The 20,944-nt window shown below is 38.8% G+C and overlaps 1 protein-coding gene across 2 annotated transcripts in view; it reads right to left on the minus strand.

Annotated features, from left to right (window-relative positions):
- Positions 1–5,389: 5,389 nt before the first annotated feature.
- LOC135224322 (transcription initiation factor TFIID subunit 6-like) overlaps positions 5,390–20,944 on the minus strand; it is a 42,489-nt gene continuing 26,934 nt past the window's right edge. For both annotated transcript variants that reach the window (XM_064263218.1, XM_064263219.1), the window contains 3 exons: positions 11,737–11,935; positions 11,018–11,151; positions 5,390–7,385 (listed from right to left, as the gene is read on the minus strand). In XM_064263218.1, coding sequence (XP_064119288.1) covers positions 7,137–7,385; positions 11,018–11,151; positions 11,737–11,935 — 582 coding nt within the window. In that variant the 3' untranslated portion in view covers positions 5,390–7,136. The remainder of the gene's footprint in view (positions 7,386–11,017; positions 11,152–11,736; positions 11,936–20,944) is intronic.

Here is a 20,944-nt window from a genome sequence, read left to right on the forward strand (position 1 = left end):
GACAGTCTAAAATGTGTACACCTTATTTTCGGACGTCACATTCATTGTTTTACAATAGGATATATATATATATATATATATATATATATATATATATATATATATATATATATATATCTTAAAAAAAAGGTGTGGCAGTGAATTGTTAAATCTCAGCTTCTCCACTCAGTGACAGGAGGGCTTAGCGACAAGCACTTGATTCCTCGAAGAATGCTGAATTGAAAGAACAGTCAAAATCAATGACCATGCAATATGAGGCTGATAACCTCTTAGAGCCTGGGTGTGGCACTCGGTTGCTATGCCATTCCAAAAGGCGTGACCGTATGTGTGTGTGTTCGTGCGTGTAATGTATGGGGCCCAAGAGTCCGAGGGGCTAGAGAAGGTGACACACTCTAATTATCGGTGTGGAGATATAGAACACTTTTGGAGGACTCAAGGGCGCACCCATCGTAAGGTAGTGTACTAGTAAGACTTTGAAAAGTTACCCTTTGAAAAGAGAGAGAGAAGTGTAGCGTGTACACATTCATTTAATGTTTCTTTACATGGGGTGATTTAACAAATATGTCTCTTTGTTTCAGATGGGTTCATGGCATTATACAAGATAATGGGTTCTCTTAAAAGACTTGACTATTTAAAAGTATGATCAATCAGACAGTGAGATTTAAGGGATAATTACTTTATCTAATTCAGGAGAATAGAATAACAGTTTACGGTCTTTTGAGGGTCAGACTTAGTTCTTTATTTACATCATTTTTATTCATTTTGTTCCATATCATGTTTAGCTAGTTTGGGAAATAAAAAGTATATTTTTGTATCTACGAGGATTCATTAGCCTAACTGGTATTTTTAGCTTGATTCCATTTGCAGGAAGGTAACCAGCAACGAGAGATAAGGGAAGTGCCGGTTTGTGTATTTTATTTAAATTAGTGGCGTATGGTCGAATAGACTCGGCAAGATATATATATGTATATGTAAAGGTACTAAAGGCTCTTTGCATTATTATTTTGGGTCTAACAGTATGGCTTTGTGCCTTTTCATTATGATCCATTCTTTTCAGTCTCTTCGTGCGTAGCTGCCCAAATTAAAATTTTAGCTTGCTTTGATTTTTACCTCATAAGAACAAACCCTTCAAGCGAGCCTTATGAAGATTAAATGTGATTTGATGGTCTTGAAAACCCTATTTATTTTAATAATAAAAATGTTGCTTTAGATATCGGATTTCTTTTGCCACTTAACAACTTTTCATGCCGTTCTTAATGTGCTCCAGCCATGAGGCCTGAAATTTTCAATTTTCATGTTACATGATGGAATTCTTATCTGGAGACAGAAGTAACTTCAATATTAAAATTATAATAACATACATATATATATATATATATATATATATATAATATATATATATATATATATATATTATATATATATATATATATATAATATATACAGGCAGTCCCCGGGTTACGACGGTCTCGGCTTACAACGTTCCGAGGTTACGACACTTTTCAATTATATTCATCAGAAATTATTTCCAGGGTTACGACGCATGTTCCAGAGTTACGACGCCTACAAATGCTGATCTGGCAGATGAAATATGACACCAAAAATGCAAAATAATCAATATTTAAAGTTTTTTTTGATGAAAAATGCAATAAGAATGCAGTTTACATAGTTTTGAATGCACCTAAAGCATTAAAAGTAAGGTTTTCTTAGGATTTTTGACAATGTTCCGGCTTACGACGATTTTCGGCTTACGCGTCTCAAGAACGGAACCCCCGTCGTAACCCGGGACTGCCTGTATATATATATATATATATATATATATATATATATATAGTGGACCCCCGTATTCGCGTTCTCCAGATTCGTGGACTCACACATTCGCGGATTTCTCTGGGAACATTTCCCTGCATTATTCGCGGAAAATTCGCGCATTCACGGTATTTTTCTATGATAAATATCCACAAATTCCTGGTTTTTTTAAATGAATTTCATCATAAAATGCACTTTTTGTGACAAAACTTAAAAAAACCAAGTATGAAAATTTTGTAGTGGGTTTTTCTTAAGTTTTAACTAACAAAATAGGCTGTTTTTAGCATTTTCATAGGGGTTCCAAACATTCGCGGGTTCTAACTATTCACGGGGGGGTCTGGTACGCATCCCCCACGAATACGGGGGGACCACTGTATATATAATATACATATATAATATATATATATATATATATATATATATATATATATATATATATATATAATATATATATATATATATATATATATATATATATATATATATATATACACACTATATATATACACATATATATTATATATATTAGAAATTTATTCCATCTTGTACCATGACAACACAAAATTTCAAGCCTCTTGGCTGGAGTACATTAAGAATGGGATGAAAAGTTGGAAAGTGGCAAAAGAAACTCGATTTCTAAGGCAATATTTCTATTATTAAAATAAATTGGGTTTTCAAGACCATCAAAGCACATGACATAATCTTCATAAGGCTCACCTGAAGGATTTGTTTTTATGAGGTAAAAATCGGAGCAAGCTAAAATTTTTAAGTTGGGCAGCTGTGCACGAAGAGACTGATAAAACAGATCGTAATGACAAGGCATAAAGCCATGCAGATAAACCCAGGGTGATAAAGCAAAGAGCCTTTAGTACCTTCTAGTAAGCCATTTACAGCCCAATGTAAGTGTTATAAACTAAGGTGGTTCAGAGGCAAGAAAATAAACCAAGAAGCTTCAGACAATCATTGAGAATCTTGAGATAGAAATTGTTAAGGGAGTTGTGGCTGGAAACTGGCCAGTTAGTAGGTTCAGATCTTCGTGCAAACAGAACATTGAGATGCAATGGAACAAACTGAGATTTACATTTTTAAATTTAAGCTGTCAAGCCAAGCACTGGGGCACTTTTAGCCATTTTTCATTGAAGATAGTGAAACCAGGGAATTGGGGTTGTTGTGAGACAGCAAGATAAAGAGATCCAGAAAATAAAGGGGAATGCAGTAGAAAGGTCTTGAGAGAACCGCACAGATGCACAAAGCAGAAAGAATTACAGAATCTGGATAGCAAGACTGAAGAAAGAAAGCAAGAAGGGAGATAGAGTAAAAAGGTAAAAAGTGGATGAAGCTAGGTGCTGAAAGGAACACTGCAAACACTCTTTAGTAATGCCTTCAGTGCACCATGTGAGGTGCAGTGATGGTAAAAAACCCCTATGGGGTTGAACAAAGTTGTAGAATTTGCACAGGAAGGTGAGTGAAGAGATCAATGGGGACTGATGAAAAATAAAATGTTGGAAGGAATGAGGCTGGGGCAAAAGGACCACTACAAAGTACCATCAGTGCTGCTTACTGTATACCAATCACACTGTAGACATTATCCTACCACATGGATTTGGGTTGATAGATGGAATGATTTTTGAAATTCAGGCTGTGAAGCAAACACTAAGAGCACTCTCATCCATTCAGTGCTTAAAACAATCAAAAGAATAGTCTAGCTGGAGTTGTCGGACGCCAAGATAATGAAATCCAAAATATGCATGATAAAGCACAAGATCCAAAGGGAAAACTAAGAACTGCATTAAGGAGCAATACTTTAGGATGTTGGATATAATATGCAAGAGAGGAAGCAGGAATGGAGGTAAATTGAAAGGATAAAAAGTAGATGCAGCTAGGAGCCAGAGATATGTTATAAATGACTTTAGAAATGCCTACAGCACACCATGTGAGGTGCACTGATGGCACTACCCTCTATGATGACAGAATTTGGACAAAAGTACTTGACATAGAAGAATTGTAAGAATTTTTATGTCTAGCCATGTAAAGAAAAAATATTATGATATCAAATTTGAAATTTATTGTACTGTATGTCATTATCACTGAATCACAAGTATCAGTGTAGTAATAGCTGAGCTTAACAAGAATACCAGTAGAGTTGCACTCCAAGACTAGCAGGGCCTGCTACATTGTTTGTTTTTAAATGAGAAGTAGAAACTGAAGGTGAAGCTAAAAAGCTGGAGAGCTACATCAGAACAGAACAGAACATTAAGAACAGATGAATGAAGTATGTATATTTAAAGAATCATAAATAATGAATTAATTCATAAGTCCAGGCACTTTCAGCCATTCAGCACTCAAGAAGGCAAAAAGGGAGTTGGAGTGGTTGGACAGAACAATAAAAAGATATAGAAAATGATTGAGTTGAGTACAACAAAGAGAAAATGCCACAGTTTCACTTAGAATTGTTCAACAAGCTGGAGAGCAATAAGGAAGAAAGTGATGAACAGCTGAAAGTAAAAGGCCAAGAAGTAGGTGCAACTACAAGCCAAAGGGACACTCTGCACCCACTTTAGTAATCCCAACATGGAAGAAAGAACTGGGAATATACAGAATTTTGGCCCATGGTCAAGCACTGGGACCTATGAGGTCATTTAGCATTGAATGTGAAATTGTTAGTTGGAATTGAATTGAATATGGAATTTAGGCCAAAGGCCAAGCAATGGGACCTATGAGGCCATTCAGCGCTGAAACGGAAACTGCCAGTAAAAGGGTTGGTAGGTGTAACAGGAGGAAAACCTTGCAGTTGGACTATGAAGCAATTGTTAGGAAAGGGTGCAAAGTAAAATGGTAAGATGGAAGAAAGTGAATATGAACAGAGGTATAGCAAAAGGAATTAAAGCGGCTACAACTAGGGGCCGAAGAGATGCTCCAAAGAACCTTAAGTAATGCCTACAGTGCACCACGAGGTTCATTGACAGCACTAACCCCCTACGGAGAAAGAATTGGGGATGGAAGTAGACTACAAGGCTAAAAAAAAGGTGCAGCTATGGCCTGAAGAAAAACTCCAAAATTCCTTTAGTATTCCCTACAGTAAACCAAGTAAATTACACTGACGGCTGAAACCCAATACAGGAATAAGCGGGAAGTGATCATGTTAGCAGTTCCTTGAAAGGAGTAAATTCAAACTTCTTTTTATAAACTTGGTTGGAGTCAGACAAGTAAAATAAATGTAGTCCTTTTTCTAGTTGGCTACCTTATGTTGTTTTGAATATGTAATGGCAACTTCATTACTGACAAGTGGGCCATTACAGTTACCTTTAGGCATACTTGTCCCTCATTGAACTTGGCCCAAATAACAGACCTTTTGCTGTTAAGACTGCTCGCTGATGCATTTGACAACTAGAGTATTTTATAGCTACAGTAAATTTATAAACAAGTTTGTACTACAAACACAATCTCAATACCATGGTAATCTTGAACGAGAGAATAATGAAAATTTGACACATTCAACTTGTTTCCAGTCTGGTTTAAAAATACCTCACAATAAGGATATTAGATAATAAAGAATGAGTGGTCACAAAAAGAAATTTGTAAAAAAAAAATGTATTCTTACAAAATCATATTTACATGTACCTCTTACAATAGAATGATGACAAAGTAAATGAGGTGAAACTCTATGAATGAAGAATGAAGACTGTGGACACAAACTGTTCCACTTAGATTTTCTCTTTCAAACATCTCTCAAAATTACACAGCTAAACTGTAACAATATAGCATTTTAGGTAGAGGTGCCTGGGCAGATACTTGTACTTGTCAGTAATTGTTAAAATCTAGCTTAAAGGGGTGACATGAATAACTTTCAACCTAAATATAATAAAGTGATAAGACTACACCAAAATGACATTGAGAGTATCAAAATAAAAGTAGTACTGTAATAAATAAGAACTAGTTGTGCCAGATTTACTCAAAGCTACAGTACATACATTAAAGAATTATAATGTTAAAAAAGTACTACAGCTGAAAGAAACTTCTTAAAAAAATTCATAAAACAATGAACCTCAGCAAGGTGTCATTATAATAGGGTCTACAAAATTCTCGAAACTTTGCTCAAAGTGAGAAAAATACTGAGAACTTTATTACTTGTGCAATACAGAAATTGTTTCACTGAACTAAGGTAGTGGAATGAAAGTTCATAATAACCTGGTAAGTCTGATGGACTAACGCAAACTGGTGCACATGGGACAGGCAGTACCTTGCCACACTTCATAAATTTTTGTTTCTCAAACAAAGAATCAGTGAAGCAACTATGCTATTTAATTTTAACAAATGAATCCAGCTAAACTTTCAAAATGTATCACACACGTTTTGGTAATTTTAATAGTCTGTATTACAGTATTTATCCTATGAGTTTAAGACAAAATGAAAAATATGCACCGAGGATAATTAAATATTGAGATGCACAATTGTTGGCCTTTTAACTCAGGATTATCAAAGTGTAAGTATGAAAGACACTTCCACTGATACAATTGCAAAGGAACATGCAAAAAAAAAAAAAAAAAAAAAAAAAAAAGCCCATTAGATTACAAAGAATATAGTAATAAAAAATAATAGTTTCATATGATTCAGAAATTGTACATTCTATGAACTTTAAAAATATTACGGTAAAAGACATCCATCATAACTTACTGGCTCCAGAAACATGAGGCACTCGAAAAGTTCTCTCAGCGTGTAATAAACATGATAAACAAAGTAACTGCTGTATCCCGGATCTGAACTTAATAACAAGATGATACTGCAGGAAATTTTGCTCCACAGCATGAAAGAGGAATAGTACTGAACTACAATACAATAATGGTAACTGGTATATAAATACAAAATTAAATATTCTGCCCTCCAGTATATGAAAGAATGTAAAGAGGAAGCATCACTGTAAACAAAAGGAATAACCTTGGTTTTAACCAAATAATCAAAACAAGATACTGCTAATGTGATAAATTCTGGTACTGAATGTCAGAGAACATGTATAAAAATTCCAAAATCCTTGCTGCTATGTGCATCAACTTCACCGGGGTTGTAGGGTAAATTTTGTGATAAAAATATTTTTCATGTATGAAAAGAGATGCATTAGTCTATCTTTAATAATGCCACACCATTTGAACTACAGTCATTTTCAGGTTAAAAAAACAAGACTAAAACAATGTATATGAAAATTATTCAAAAAATGGAAAGTAAACATTCTATCTGCACATAAATAAATATCTACATATCATAACACAATATTAAACCTTTACGGAAGTATGTACATATCTACAGTAGAAATACCAATATCTTATACACAACTAAGTGAGGTCGGTGGGTTGCTGTGGACTGGGTTCTGCTTCCTCCTTTATTTCTGTTTTGATGGCACCATTTGATCCTGTAACAACTACGTATTTTGTTGGTTTCTGAGCAGCAGCCTGTGAAATGGCAGAGGAAGCTAAAGCTGCTTGTGATAAAGAAGTTGCCATGGGTCCTGCAGGAAAAGGACTAGGGCCAGTATTGACGACCGCAGTCTTCACAACTCCTCCCATTGTTTCTGTGGTCACACACTGCAGAAAAAAACAGAACAAAAATCAAGCCAGTAGAATAGAGTATGTATCTTATAAATAATGCATTTCAACAAGACTCAATATCTATGACCTCCTGCTCTTTTACTTCAGTGACTCATTAAATGATCAAAACATACACAATCCCTGTGCTATGCGTGTAACACACTCAAAATTCTCATATTTTTCAGATTTTGTAAAAAGCAAATCAGGGTATTGTAATGTGACTTTACTCTAAAGCCAGTAATCTACTATACAGTAATCATCTGACAATTTGATTTGTTCTTAGTTCGTATTTGAATTCACCAATACATTAAGTTCCTAATATATATAGTACCGTGAATAAAACAAAGAACTCTCCAAAGCTTGAACAGTATGCCCCTTAGTGCTTTCCATAAAATTGACTCTCACAGGAGATGAAACTACCAGATTCTTTTGATTTGGCACCATGCTTTTCCTACAAACTTGCTACTCTCTAGGAATAGATATACTATGGAAATTCACTTGTCCATTCTATCATCTTTGTATCAGAAACAGGACAATTTACTCTTGATAATGCATCCAATTGTGCTACACTGGTTACCATGAAGTAGACATCACCTTTGTAGTTTAAGTTTTATAATCATGCTTACAACTACAATGGTGTAGAAGCTTGGCTTTGTTCTGTCAACAATATATTTTTGGGGGCTGGCCTTGTATTTGAGCTCAAGTGCTTTGTCCATGGAATGTGCTCTGTGTATTTTGTAGGATTTTGAGTGGAATACAATGAGATATCAAGTGAAGGGCGATTCATTAGGCAGAGACTCTTTAAGCGATTGTCAACGAGGAAAGCAAAAGGGAAGACACACCGAAGACTATAGAAAAAGGTATTTAGTATTGGAGCAATGAGACTTTTATTGAACAGTGAACCATTTTCAGGTGTGCTATGTGAGACTATGTTCAATGGAAAAACATTAAGATTAAAATAAGTTTTTTTATTCCATGTGTACAGGAATATTTTCTTACTTTTATTTCAATTCTTTTATGCTCAACCATTTCTATTTGATTTCTGAAGATTATGATTTCTTTTTCCTCAAGAATTCCCATTCAATGTCGCCACAAAGAATGGGAATTCTTGACACATACAGATGCCGGTTGCAGGTTTTCTTAAGGTAGATGCCGGACATCTGTGAGAAGATACATATCATCATTACATACATACATACATACATACATACATACATACATACATACATACACACACACAACATTATATATAAAATATACATATATATATAATATAATATATCTATATGATATATATATATTATATATTCAATATATATATGTATATATATGTGAAATAGAATATATTATTATATATAAATATATATGATATATATATATATATATATATATATAAATATATATATATAATATATATATATATATATATACACACACCACACACATTACATATATATGATATAATATTAATTAATTATTATATATATATATATATATATATATATATATATATATATATACATACGCATATATCTTGGATTTCGTACACCTGGAAATGCTCCTTCCAGGGCCCACCTCTTGACTAGGTCCCGTACCAAGCACCCAAACAAAGCATCTCATGTTCTCTTGTGACCCATTCTGCCTTTGTTCGTTGCTTTTTGTGCGTTTTTATTTGAGTGCAACAGCCAAAAAAGCCATCATGGGGCCAAAGAAAGTTCAAGTGCCAACCCTTTTGTAAAAAAGGTGAGAAACACTATAGAATTTAAGGAAGAACTTGTAGTAAAGTGTTGGAGGAGATCATTTGTGACAAGGCAAGGATGTTGCAAGCTGATCTCGGTAAGAAGATGCCTACAATAAGAGCTGCTGTTGGTGAATTTAAGGCATCAGAAGCTGGTTTGAAAAATTCAAAAAGCAAACAGGCATATATAATGTGCCTACTTCATGATTAAGGACATGCTTGCAAAATGGAGTAATGTGAAAAATTTTGGGGAGAAGTATCATCCCAACAAAGATGTAATTCATGTCTCCAACATGTTTAATGACAATGACTTTTTTGCTTTAGGCAAATTTTATCGAAACTCCATAAACAAATCTCTCTCGACAGTTTTGTTGTGCGAAAGGGGTCCAATGACTCTCAAGCCGGTCCTATGCCAGTAAAAAGTGAAGAGGGGAAGTAACCCTATATAGTGCTCGTAAAAAACAAAGAGAGGTGTCCCCAGATAGGTCCTTGATACCTGAAGTCCTTCTGGAGGGGGATTCCCCTCTCGAACAATAACCTCTTCTCCTCATTCTCCCCTCAACTCCATCTTCCATAAGCTAAACAAGAGTCTTCCATAAAGGTAAGAGTGATATCAAATGTTTATTTATCCATTTCATTAATAATTTATATTTATTTATCATTGTTTTCTGTATGTACTTCATTCTTTATAAAAAGTATTTTTAAAAATATTTTTGGGTGTCTGGAATGCATCCACTGGATTTACATTATTCCTTATGTAAATTACTGTTTCGGATTTCGTACGTTTCAGACTTCGTGAGATGTTCTGGGATGGATTATGTACGAAAATCGAGGTTCCACTGTAACTGTTTCCAGAATAATCATTTCCATAATAGTTCAGCAATATGGGACACCTGCAAAAGCACCAGGATTTTTAAAGTTTTGAAGTCCTTTTTATTGCTGCCTCTGTTTATTTATTCAATCTTTTAACTGGTGAGTACTCTCAGTAAGTTCTTTTGGACAAGCAATAAGCAGTTCTTACTGTACCAACATCTGAGAGACACCCCAAGACACTCATTAGGATCCCCCAAAGGCTTTGCCCTAAAATGACTAAAATGTCCTTACAATGGAGCATGGTACTGCTAAAGAAATTGGATAGCTAGTTGAATAGCTAGCTGAGAAGGGCTTAAAGACAACTGATACTAGATGAACAGGGAAAAAGCAATGCAGTTGGGGGTCAAAAAGGTCACTGCAAAGAATCTTTAGTACTCCCAGCACACTTTAAGTGGTATTCTATATGACCTCCCTTAATAAAACAGTACGGTGCCCATTTTCAAGTGTATTGTTTTTCAGTTATAATAACTAAATTTGTATTCTTTCATTCAAAACTATTTTCAATAATGGACTGCCTAAAATAATACTTTTAGTTCTCTAGGATTGTTACTTATTTTTTTATAGCTATGTAGTCATGCTTTATTACTCCAGGATTATTACTTATTTTTTTTTAATAGCTAGTCATATTTATTAGTCTAAAAACAGTAAAAGATGCAAAATTCAAAAGTCCTATTAAAAAGGACATTGCCACAAAAAAAAAAAAAAAAAAAAAAACACCGAATATTTGAAACATGAAAATGTGTGAATGCAAAAAAATGCAGTCACAGAGAGATTCACTGGCTAGGGTCGAAGTACAATACATCAGCAATAAAAATTATTTTGCTGGTTTAATTCAAACAACCAAGCTTTGTAGGAAAGCCTCTGAAGGTAATATCCCAAAATCACAATCATTATATAAGTCTCCACTTCACAAACTCACTGATCTACTTATGCTAGTGAAATATTAATAATAATAACAACACTAACAATAATATGACTGTAAATCAAGAGAAACAACACTGATAAGAAAAATACAGACCTGGCTTGGTGTTGGAGGACGCGAGGTCATGATAATGACTTTTTGACCCGGCTGCTGTGAAGCCAAACTAGAGGTAGGAGGTTTATTGACAACTACAGTGCGTGATCCTAAACCACCCATTCCAGGCATAGTACCTGCACAAGAAAATTATAACGTATAATGTATTTGAAATGTACATTTTATAAATGGAAGAATATAAAATTACCATATGGATTTGTCATGTCAGAAGATATTTGGAAACCTCACAAAATTTTAATAGGTTCTCTTAAATTTCAGAGAGTGCCCATGTACTGCATTACTGAGTTCAATCAGACAACTAAATTAATTAATCAGCCCTTACATGGCTGACCTGAAGAGTTTGCCTTCCCTATAAAAGTTTAGATTTTATTTATTTAATGGCAGCCACCTAAAAATTATGGCGTATCTAAGAAAATTTCTTTGTTTCTAAAACTTTACATTCATCACTGATTATATTTTCAAAAAATAACTTCCTACTAGTAAAAATATTAAGAATAAACACTGTCATTTAACCCAGATAAAAACCACCAATTTGCAAACAACAAAATGAATAACAACAAATGAAGCATTCAAATAAAACCTGCAAAAAAAGTCAGAACACAGCCAACTACATCTCAGTGCTAAAATGGATTCGAACCAGTCCTACAGCAGTTACTTATCCAGAGTTAAAACAATCATAGTGCACAAGAAAATAATCATACCTTGCTGAATAATACGAGTTGTGGTAGGAGTAATAGATCTGATCGGTGTTGTAAGAGCTGTTGTTGGTGGAGGTGGTGCTTGACGGGCTTTTACTACAGCCATTTGTAATTGGGGGCCCAGGTAGCCAAATTCCATTTTATAGTCAGCCACAACATCTGGAGGACTTCGTAAAGTCTTCAAAACAGGAGCTACAGTTTTCTAAAAGAAGTAAAATCAAGTAAAGTTAGTACACAAATGCAAGAAAAGTAGTTATTTGCTACATGTGTGAGGGATTATGTACACACATTTGCATGATAATAAAAAAACAACACAGTAACATATAAATAACTAAAAAATCCTGTTCCTCATCAAATTGAATAAAGTAATATTAATGAATGTAAAAAGCAAATGCTAAGCTTTGCCTCTCATAGGACTTGTACTAAGCTTATGTGGATGAATGATAACATTACAAAAAAAGTACCTGTACTCTGTAAATAAACTAACTGACCATTTTAAAACAGATAATGTGGTATAAAATGTCTCCATAACTTTTTCATAACCATGAGACCAAACTGTAAGATGAGCATAATACAGTGGTCCCCCCCGTATTTGCGGGCGATGAGTACCAGACCCTCTGCGAAAGTTTAGAAACTGCGAATGTTTAGAACCCTCCTCTAAATATGCTTATAAACTCCTATCTTGAACGTGGAAACACCAAAGTATCCCTAAACATCTTACATCAAATATACATTAAAATATCATCCTATTACGGTTCATATTAATCTTTGAAATATTATTGATACTATTTTAAAGTAAATCTTACATTTTGTGGTTATAAATACATATGTAGTACATATTACATGACTTGGTTACGTATGTGAAAATAATGCAGTCCCCCCATAAGTATTCAGTCATGCATGTTTTCTTTCATAAAGTTAGTATTTAAGACATCGAGTTTTCTCTTTACGAGGGAAACAGTTGTACGAGTACATAAAACCACAAGAGAGAGAGAGAAAGGAAAAAAACAAAATAAGTATAAACATTTAAAGAAATTTTTTTACACTAGTACAACACATGTAAATAGGGTACTCACCAGTGACGAATGTTGATTAAAGATGATGATGATGAATTAGCCATGCACTCCGATGAATGACGATGAAGATCGGAATGACAATGAAGATATGAGTGCACAGCTAAGAAGAGGAGTTACATCACCTCCGAGGGCGCCTCTTCACCTTCAGGAGGCACTTCGGGAGGCACTGACTGGCGATTTGGGAGGCACTTCTTCAAGCGATTCGGGAGGCTTTGGAGGGTCCTTCTTCGTTCATGCGATGAACACTGAGATTGGCAGCTACTGTCATTGCTTCTTCATGGTGGTGAGGGCTTGATTATAGGGCTCCAATGGTTATCGAGAATGTTGGAAAACTTCAAGGAGCATTCCATGTAAGGATCCCATGTTGCAATAAACTCCTAGAGGTCATTTATCACTTTTAACTTGGAACGGACGTTCCAAAGTCAGGCCGCTCTCCTCCTCCCCCTCCTGCTGCTCCTGTTCCTCTCCTGAACCTGGCTTCCTCGCTGGCAAACTTTGTCAGCTCTTCCAAGTCCTGGTCTTTCAGCATAAATTCACTGTCATGGTCCATTGCATCAACAAGGTAGTGGAGGGATTTCCTCGTGTAGAGTGCCCTGATGCGCTGATCCATAGGCTGGAGGAAAGAGGTGGTGTTGGGTGGGAGGAACTCGAGCTGGACTCCCTTGTAATAAAGATCGAGAGGGTGGCCACCAGCATTGTCCATTATGAGCAAGACCTTGAACTTGATGTCCAAATCGGCCCAGTATTGCCTAACTTGAGGAATGAAGCTCTGGTGGAACCAGTATTCCGTAAGGACTTTGGTGATCCAGACCTTGGGATTATGCATCTAGAAGGCAGGCAGTAACACCTTGTTCCTATTCTTGAGTGCCCTGGGATTTGCAGCCATGTTAATGAGGCCTGGCCTGGTTTAGACTAAAGCCAGCCGCCTTCCTGCACACCAGGAGGGTCAACCTGTACTTTTGTGCCTTGAATCCAGAGCCTTTAGCTTCATCCTTCATAAGGTATGTCCGGGACAGCATCTTCTTCCAGAAAAGACCAGTTTCGTCCATTTTGAACACCTGTTCCGGGCGGTACCCTTTCTCCTGGATTATTTTCTTGAAGGCCTCGGGATATTTTGTGGCCAGCTCTTTGTCGGCAGATGCAGCTTCCCCATGTAGGGAAACAGACTTTAGGTGGAACCTTTCCAGGAACCGTTGGAACCATCCTTTGCTCGCCTGAAAACCTTGGGGAGCTGAGGATGGTCCCAGTTGTGGCTCTTCTTCCTCTTCCTCTTCAGGATCTGGTTCATCAAAGCCCAAGAATTCCAATTTCCCTTTTTCATCGCCTTCCTGTGCCTCTACATCTTCGGCTTCCTCTTCCTCGCCACCTTATGTAGTAGTTGATAGCTGCTGGTAGAGCTGTCATGCTTTTTCGCGTATGATCTTGGAGTCAAGGGGCACGTTCTTCTTCCTGCAGTCCGTGATCCAGAATGCTAGTGCATATTCCATTTTCACAATTGTTTTGTCTCTCACTGTGGACACAGCCTTTGCTGTACCATAGTATGTCATGCTAACACACTTTCTTATTTCACTTTCTTTTTTCTTTATGTATATCACTGTGCTTTTGTTCACTTTGAAATGGCGGCCGACCACGGCGTAACTTTTACTCTCCTTCAACATATCAAGAAGTTTCACCTTCTCGTCAAGCTTCATTACGGTCTTCTTTATTTTAGATTCTTTGCCAGAAGCCTTAAAAGGAGCAGGGCACTTTTTAAGGGCTATTTTTGGCATGATGCACACAGATTCTTGCTGATACGTACAACACAGCTTCGTATTTATGTTCATGTATGTCAGTAACTTTCTATGCAGTGAGGCTGATGAAGGAGATGCGCGATGTACCCACAGTTCCATCTTCGCGAGATGGGGTCGGGTTTCAACCAATCAATGCCAAGTGACCAGCCAATGAGCGACAAGGAAAATGAATGCTGCTCCTGGATTGGCTGCTGTGCAGACAACAGCCGATAGCACGTCAAATATCATTTCGTTTGGGTACTGCTCTAAGAAGGTGCTTGGTGAAGCCTCTTTTAAGAAAACCCACATTTGTTACTGAAATTTTGCTGTGTTTACATTAGAGTATTACAGAGCTGTAATATTTGAAAATTAAGAAAATGATATTGTTATGATACAATAAAGTTTGTTCATACTTACCTGGCAGATATATATATAGCTGTATTTTCTGAAGTCCGACAGAATTTTAAAAAACTTCCGACACCCCAAACCGCAGTGGTCCGGTCCAGGTGGTTTAGTACCCATTCCCGCCGCTGGGAGGCGGGTATCAGGAACCATTCCCATTTTCTATTCATAATTTTTATTTCCACTGTCCCCTGAGGGGAGGTGGGTGGGTACTTGATTATATATATCTGCCAGGTAAGTATGAACAAACTTTATTGTATCATAACAATATCATTTTTGTTCATGGAAAACTTAACCTGGTCAGATATAATATATAGCTGAATCCCACCTTTGGAGGTGGGGAAGGGACAGAATAGGAAGGATTTTGGGAAACAAATGCATGCAGATGATTTACATCTTGGTTCCACCTGTTATTGCATAGCTGGCTTCGTGGTTACTGCCACGTAAGTCTGCTTGTGCTACTAGAGTTGCCAGCGAGGTAGAGACCTATATAGCTGGTGCACTCCAGATGATCTGTCAACAGGGGCGAGACCACGACGTGACTAGACCATATTGACCATACCATGAGGGCTAAGAAGTAAAATAAATATATATATATATAAATATATATATCACCACCTGACCAACCTAGCCAAAGTTAAGGTGTGTTAACTAAGGCTTAAGAGTTAAGAAGTCGCCGTTGTCGGCGACTCAACAACTAATTAAGAGCTCTTCCTAACCATTTTCTACAGGATAGGATGAGTGGTACTTCTTGCCCCCAAGATTGTGTCTGCAGACACGGTATGGCCCAATAGCGAGCAGCAGATCTCATATGCCATCTTCACATCTCGCAGGGAGTGAGAAGTGAACACAGAGTTGCTTCGCTAAAACATGGTACTCAGGATGTTGCTGAGTGCCATGCTCTGTTGAAATGCTTCCGAGGCCGCGCCCTCACCTCGTGAGCATTCAGATAAAAGATTTCAAATCTTTGTGCAAACACAATGAAGGAGCATTTTTGAAAGAACTCCTTAACACTAAAGCCAGGCTGTTCTTCGATATGGGCAAGTCTGGTCTTTTTCGGAACACTGCAGATTGCCCGATTGACTTCGACTTTCTTGAGTTTTATGTAGATAAAACTTGAGAGACCCGACAGGGCACAGGACTCTCTCTGGCTCTGCCCCACTAACTTGTGCCATCCTTGCTTCCAAGCTCCTGGCCCAAGGACAAAAACGGGTTACCATTCTTAGGCCACAACGGAAGGGTTAGAGAGCACACCGCCTTGTGTTCTCTAAAGCAAAACTTGTGACGATGGCTTAAAATCTCACTAACCTCTTTGTCGTATCTAGGGTGGTTAGAAAGAAGGCCTTCCTGATTCACATGCAAGAAGTTAACAGGTAGGAGAGGTTCGAATGCTTTGACATCAAGAACTTCCGACTACGTCTAAGTTCCATATTGAAAGCTTCGATCTGGACATGCACAGTCGTCCGTCTGTACTAAAGTCAGGTGACCGACCAGTTGACCAGTCAGACGAATCAAGGACAGCAAGGCTGTACCCTGAAGACCATAAGGCTATTCTTCGCTGAAGGATGAGTGTCTGGACTGCCTGGGCGATTCAATCTAAGCAAACCTTGGGGTGTATCAACGCAACCCAACATCGTCAGCGAATCAATCCTGACTCGAGCTTCTGTGCCAGGAGAAAAAGGAGCGAGGAGCAAAAAGGCGATTCAGTCCCGAAGGAAGAATGCCTGACAGTCCAACCTGGTCTCATGTTACACGATCATCGGGGGTGTATAAACGCAACCGACTTCGTCAACAAGAAACTCAGGGCTACTATATGTCGCCTGATCTCGCACGAAGTGTCTGACTCCGAGAAAACAGGTGAGACAAAAAGTAGATGATGAGCGAGGTTCGAGATTCCACAGAACTCAAGATCGTGAAAGGGCTTTGTTGTTTGACAGACGCAAATCTCTGAGCCCAAAGGCCGTCAACAACATATTTGCGTATTCTTTAATAGTTGTGACTGCCAGCTTATCCCATTCTTCAGACGGAAATGGAAGACGGTAATCTTATTCCTGTCAACATCTCGATAGCCTGAACGTAGTCAGACTCAGAGCGGAGAGGTTATAGGTACCTTTCGAGTTAGAGTAGACCGACTCTCTCGGAAAAGGTCCTTGGAAAGTGAACTAGGAAGTATGTGACCTCGTGAATCCAGGATCCTGAAGGCCAACATGGGGCGATCAGCGTCATTGTCGCTCCTGTGACGTCATAAATCCTCTTATTACATTTCCTAAGCGATTGAAAAAAGGGGGAAAAGAGACTAAATATCCATCCCCGTTCAATATCATAGGATGGCGTTTAAAGGAACCGATCCCGGATCGAGAATAAGGGAGCAGAGAAGAAGAAGCCTCTTCGTCCTCAACATATCGAAGAGAAGAATGAAAGGGCGTCCCTAAAGTCTCCACAACTCTCAACTTACTTCTAAAGAAAGATTCCACTCGGAAGTCAATAGTTGCTGCCGTCGATCGAGACGATTCGTACGGACTTTTGCAATCCGGTAACGAACCCACTCTAGAGGATCGTTACATTCTACGCCTGTTGTTATAATAGGCTTTCTCGTAAACTCGAACAGGGACCGAGAGAAGATACTTCTTAAGATATGAGAGAGCTGTGGAATATCAGAGTTGATGTGGACCATGGTTCCCAAAACTCGTTACGAGGACTGGAGGGACTACCGAATCGCTTTTACTTCTTTCAGATTAAGATCCAGGACATCTGAAACCCTATCCAGATCCTCCGGCACCTTCTTTCTATCACCTCAGGTGATAAACGCACTGAGAGATGTTCAGAATCATTCCTAGATCTTGAATAATATTTCAGTTTCCCGTAGGAAAAAACTGTGGTCTGAATTGCAGTCTATTCGGGGAAACAAACTTCTTCAGGAAGGAAATGGTCCCCAGCAAGCTCATCCATTCCCTCCCGAGTATGTTTACTTCCCTAATAAGGCTGCGCTTTGCCTAAGCAGGAGAGCATATAAAAGTGCAATGTTGCGGTAGACTCGTAGTTCTATACCGTGCGGTAACGAGCACCGAAAGGATTAAGAGATAACTCTGTGAACATAGTAAGGCAAAACGAATGCAAGTTTATTCATTCACGTAAGAAATCCCCTCAATCTTAGGCTAAAGTCCGTGATTGTAGGGCAGAGTTACAGTTTAGTCATTCAATATCCCGCAGGAGAGACGTAACCGCCAGCACAGAGATACGGTTAGTCAGTCATCCCGCAGGAGAGAGAGACGTAACCTACGGCGCATGACAGCGCCCGATCTGTACTGGCTCGTTGGACTGGAAGACAAGACACAGCGTGACAGCAGCAGCCAGCAGCTTACGAACGTCGTCTCTAACTTTATGTCTGGGTTGCCAGCTACCCTATTCTACGAAGAAATAGGTCCGTTATTTTTTGAGCCGAAAGACTCTCAAGCTGGTATATTTAAGCGAAACAGAAAACGCTAAATATATAGATGCGTTTGTGTCGTCAGAACACTACCATACAACGGTAAAAGATAAATCGGAAACTCCTGGAAGGCTGCAGGGAGTAACGATTAAATGTCCTTAAAATAGACAATAGACCTCTCGGTTGCCATCCGAAAAGAGGTAACTACAGCAAGCGTATATGACTGACCAAACCAGAAGTAAAATAACGCAAGGCAAAATATGAAATTATATCACAATAAAGTTTGTTCATACTTACCTGGCAGACATACATATAGCTGAATTCGGAAAATACAGCTACATACATATCTGACAGGCAAGTTTCATGAACAAACTTAAGAGAATCGAAGCAGTCAGCTCAAGCTTCTTATGTTACTGGACATAAGCGTTCATTGACGTAGTCTACAAGTCTATTTCTTGTACGAGTCTGCGAATGACGAATGAGAGCTCTTCCGAATCTTGTCAATAAGAGCTTATTCGCTTACGCAATATCAAGTTAATGAGATGTTTGTCAATGAGAACTAACCCATTTACGGGACAAAGAGATATTTTGTCAATGAGGGGATACCCACTTACTTGACAAAACGAAAGTATATTGTCAATGGGGGAAAGTCACTGAATTGACAAAACGTAATCCAGGGAGTCAAGCATTTAATTTTTCCGATTCCCGTCTCAAACGAGGAAGGGGCAAGAATCCTGTTAAGAGACTGGGCTTACGGCAGGTAGAACGACGATGTTCAATTCGGCAGCGTAGTCCCGACTAGAAACTAACAAAATTTATCATCTGAAAAACCCTTTCAGATGGGCTAAAAAGCTTGCAAAATTATCCTGGGAAGAGGAAGAAACTCTCCAACCAGCTTCCTCTCCCGTATCACAACTAATGCCTGCTAAAGCTTAAAATTTATTGGCAGTATGGCAAAGGAAGTCCTGTCTTGCGCTTTCCTGAAGAGCGTCCTTTTGATGAGTGCCTTTGCAAGAATCCCACTGAACGTTGCCGAGTAGTCCTGACGTGCAGGACATCGAGCCTTACATAACCCGTAACTGCCTTATCGCAAAGTCTTGACTGCGGTAGTGGCAACTTAAATTTATTGGCAGAATGGCAAAGGTTGCGGTAGAGCAAACGAGATCTTCCCTTGAGCTTTCCTTAACTCCATCCACCTATGCGAAAGCAATATTAATTGACAGAGACCTCTTGAATTCACGAAACCCGATGTCTTGCTGGGTTTCGAAGAAGAAGTTGTCTGTTCACTTTAAACTTCCTCCGAAGCACTGCCTACTTCACATTCTTTGCAGGTGAGGTAGAAGGTATCACCGGAGGTAGAGATAAACATTCTTTAGGCCCATATCTGAAACAAGAGCTTGAAGAGTTCAACAGAAACGTTCAGCCAGGCGACACACCTGGCGTGCGCTGGTGCACGCTCAGCGTCCACTGGAGCCGCGCTCGGGTCCACTTGAGCGGCTCGGCGTTCCACTGGAGCGCGCTCGGCGTCCACTGGACGCGCACTTGGCGTCCAATGGCGCGCACTTGGCGTCTGGCAACGCACTTGGCGTGCACCCGCGCGCGCCTGGAGTCCATCCGAGCGTCCCGGGCGTCCGCTCTCAAAAGCTTCCTGCTACTATGACTTCTCTTACGTATTCTCGGTGGAAAGACGGACACGAGTTCAGGCGACGTTCGCCTTCTTACTTCTCACTGAAACGCATAACGAGAGAGAGAGAGAGGACGTGAAGCGTCCTCTTCTATAAAGCTTCTATTTAGAGGGCGCGAGTCCTTCCGAAAGCTCCAAACCCTGCATGGGGAGGACGCTTCGGAGGACGAGAAGCAATCTTTCAGGATTCGTGCACGCGCACGCACTTTGGCAGTCTGGGGATTTTCATCAGAAACTGCCGAAGGCACGCCAGATCGGTGGGGGTTCCTTGTAACCCTCCTTAGGCTTTCGACATGCTCCCTCCCCGGGTCCTGGGAGTCAAGCAGAGGTCCCGGCCTAGAGGCGAAACGAGGCCGATCTGACGCACCCTCACTACACAAGGGGTATCACTGCACTTCTGCACTTCACTTTTACTCTCTAAAGCAAGCACTTTCGATTCTAAGATACGAATCGAAAAGAGTATCAGAGAAAGGGCAATTCCTCTACAGACACTGCTTAGGGCCCGAAGGCAACACTGCAGGGTTAGAGTAACAATTACAGAAGTAGCACTTCACAGCAATGAAGGAGAGCGAGCACCTCTCGTAGACATATTCATAGCCCGTAGGCCATACTACAGGGTTAGGCAAAATAAAGTCTACAGGAAGGTTAGCAGGTTTCACTACCCTGACTTTTGTTACTGATTAATTGCGTACATACGAATCATACGTCTTCCTTACGGAATTAGACATGTTTACTGATTAATTGCGTACATACGAATCATACGTCTTCCTTACGGAATAGACAAAGTCTCACACTCCTTACATGACAAATCTCAACAAAGAAGCAAGACCCATACCCCTCGTACATACCAAGT

The sequence above is a fragment of the Macrobrachium nipponense genome, chromosome 12 (genome assembly GCF_015104395.2).
Source record: "Macrobrachium nipponense isolate FS-2020 chromosome 12, ASM1510439v2, whole genome shotgun sequence".
NCBI lineage: Eukaryota > Metazoa > Arthropoda > Malacostraca > Decapoda > Palaemonidae > Macrobrachium > Macrobrachium nipponense.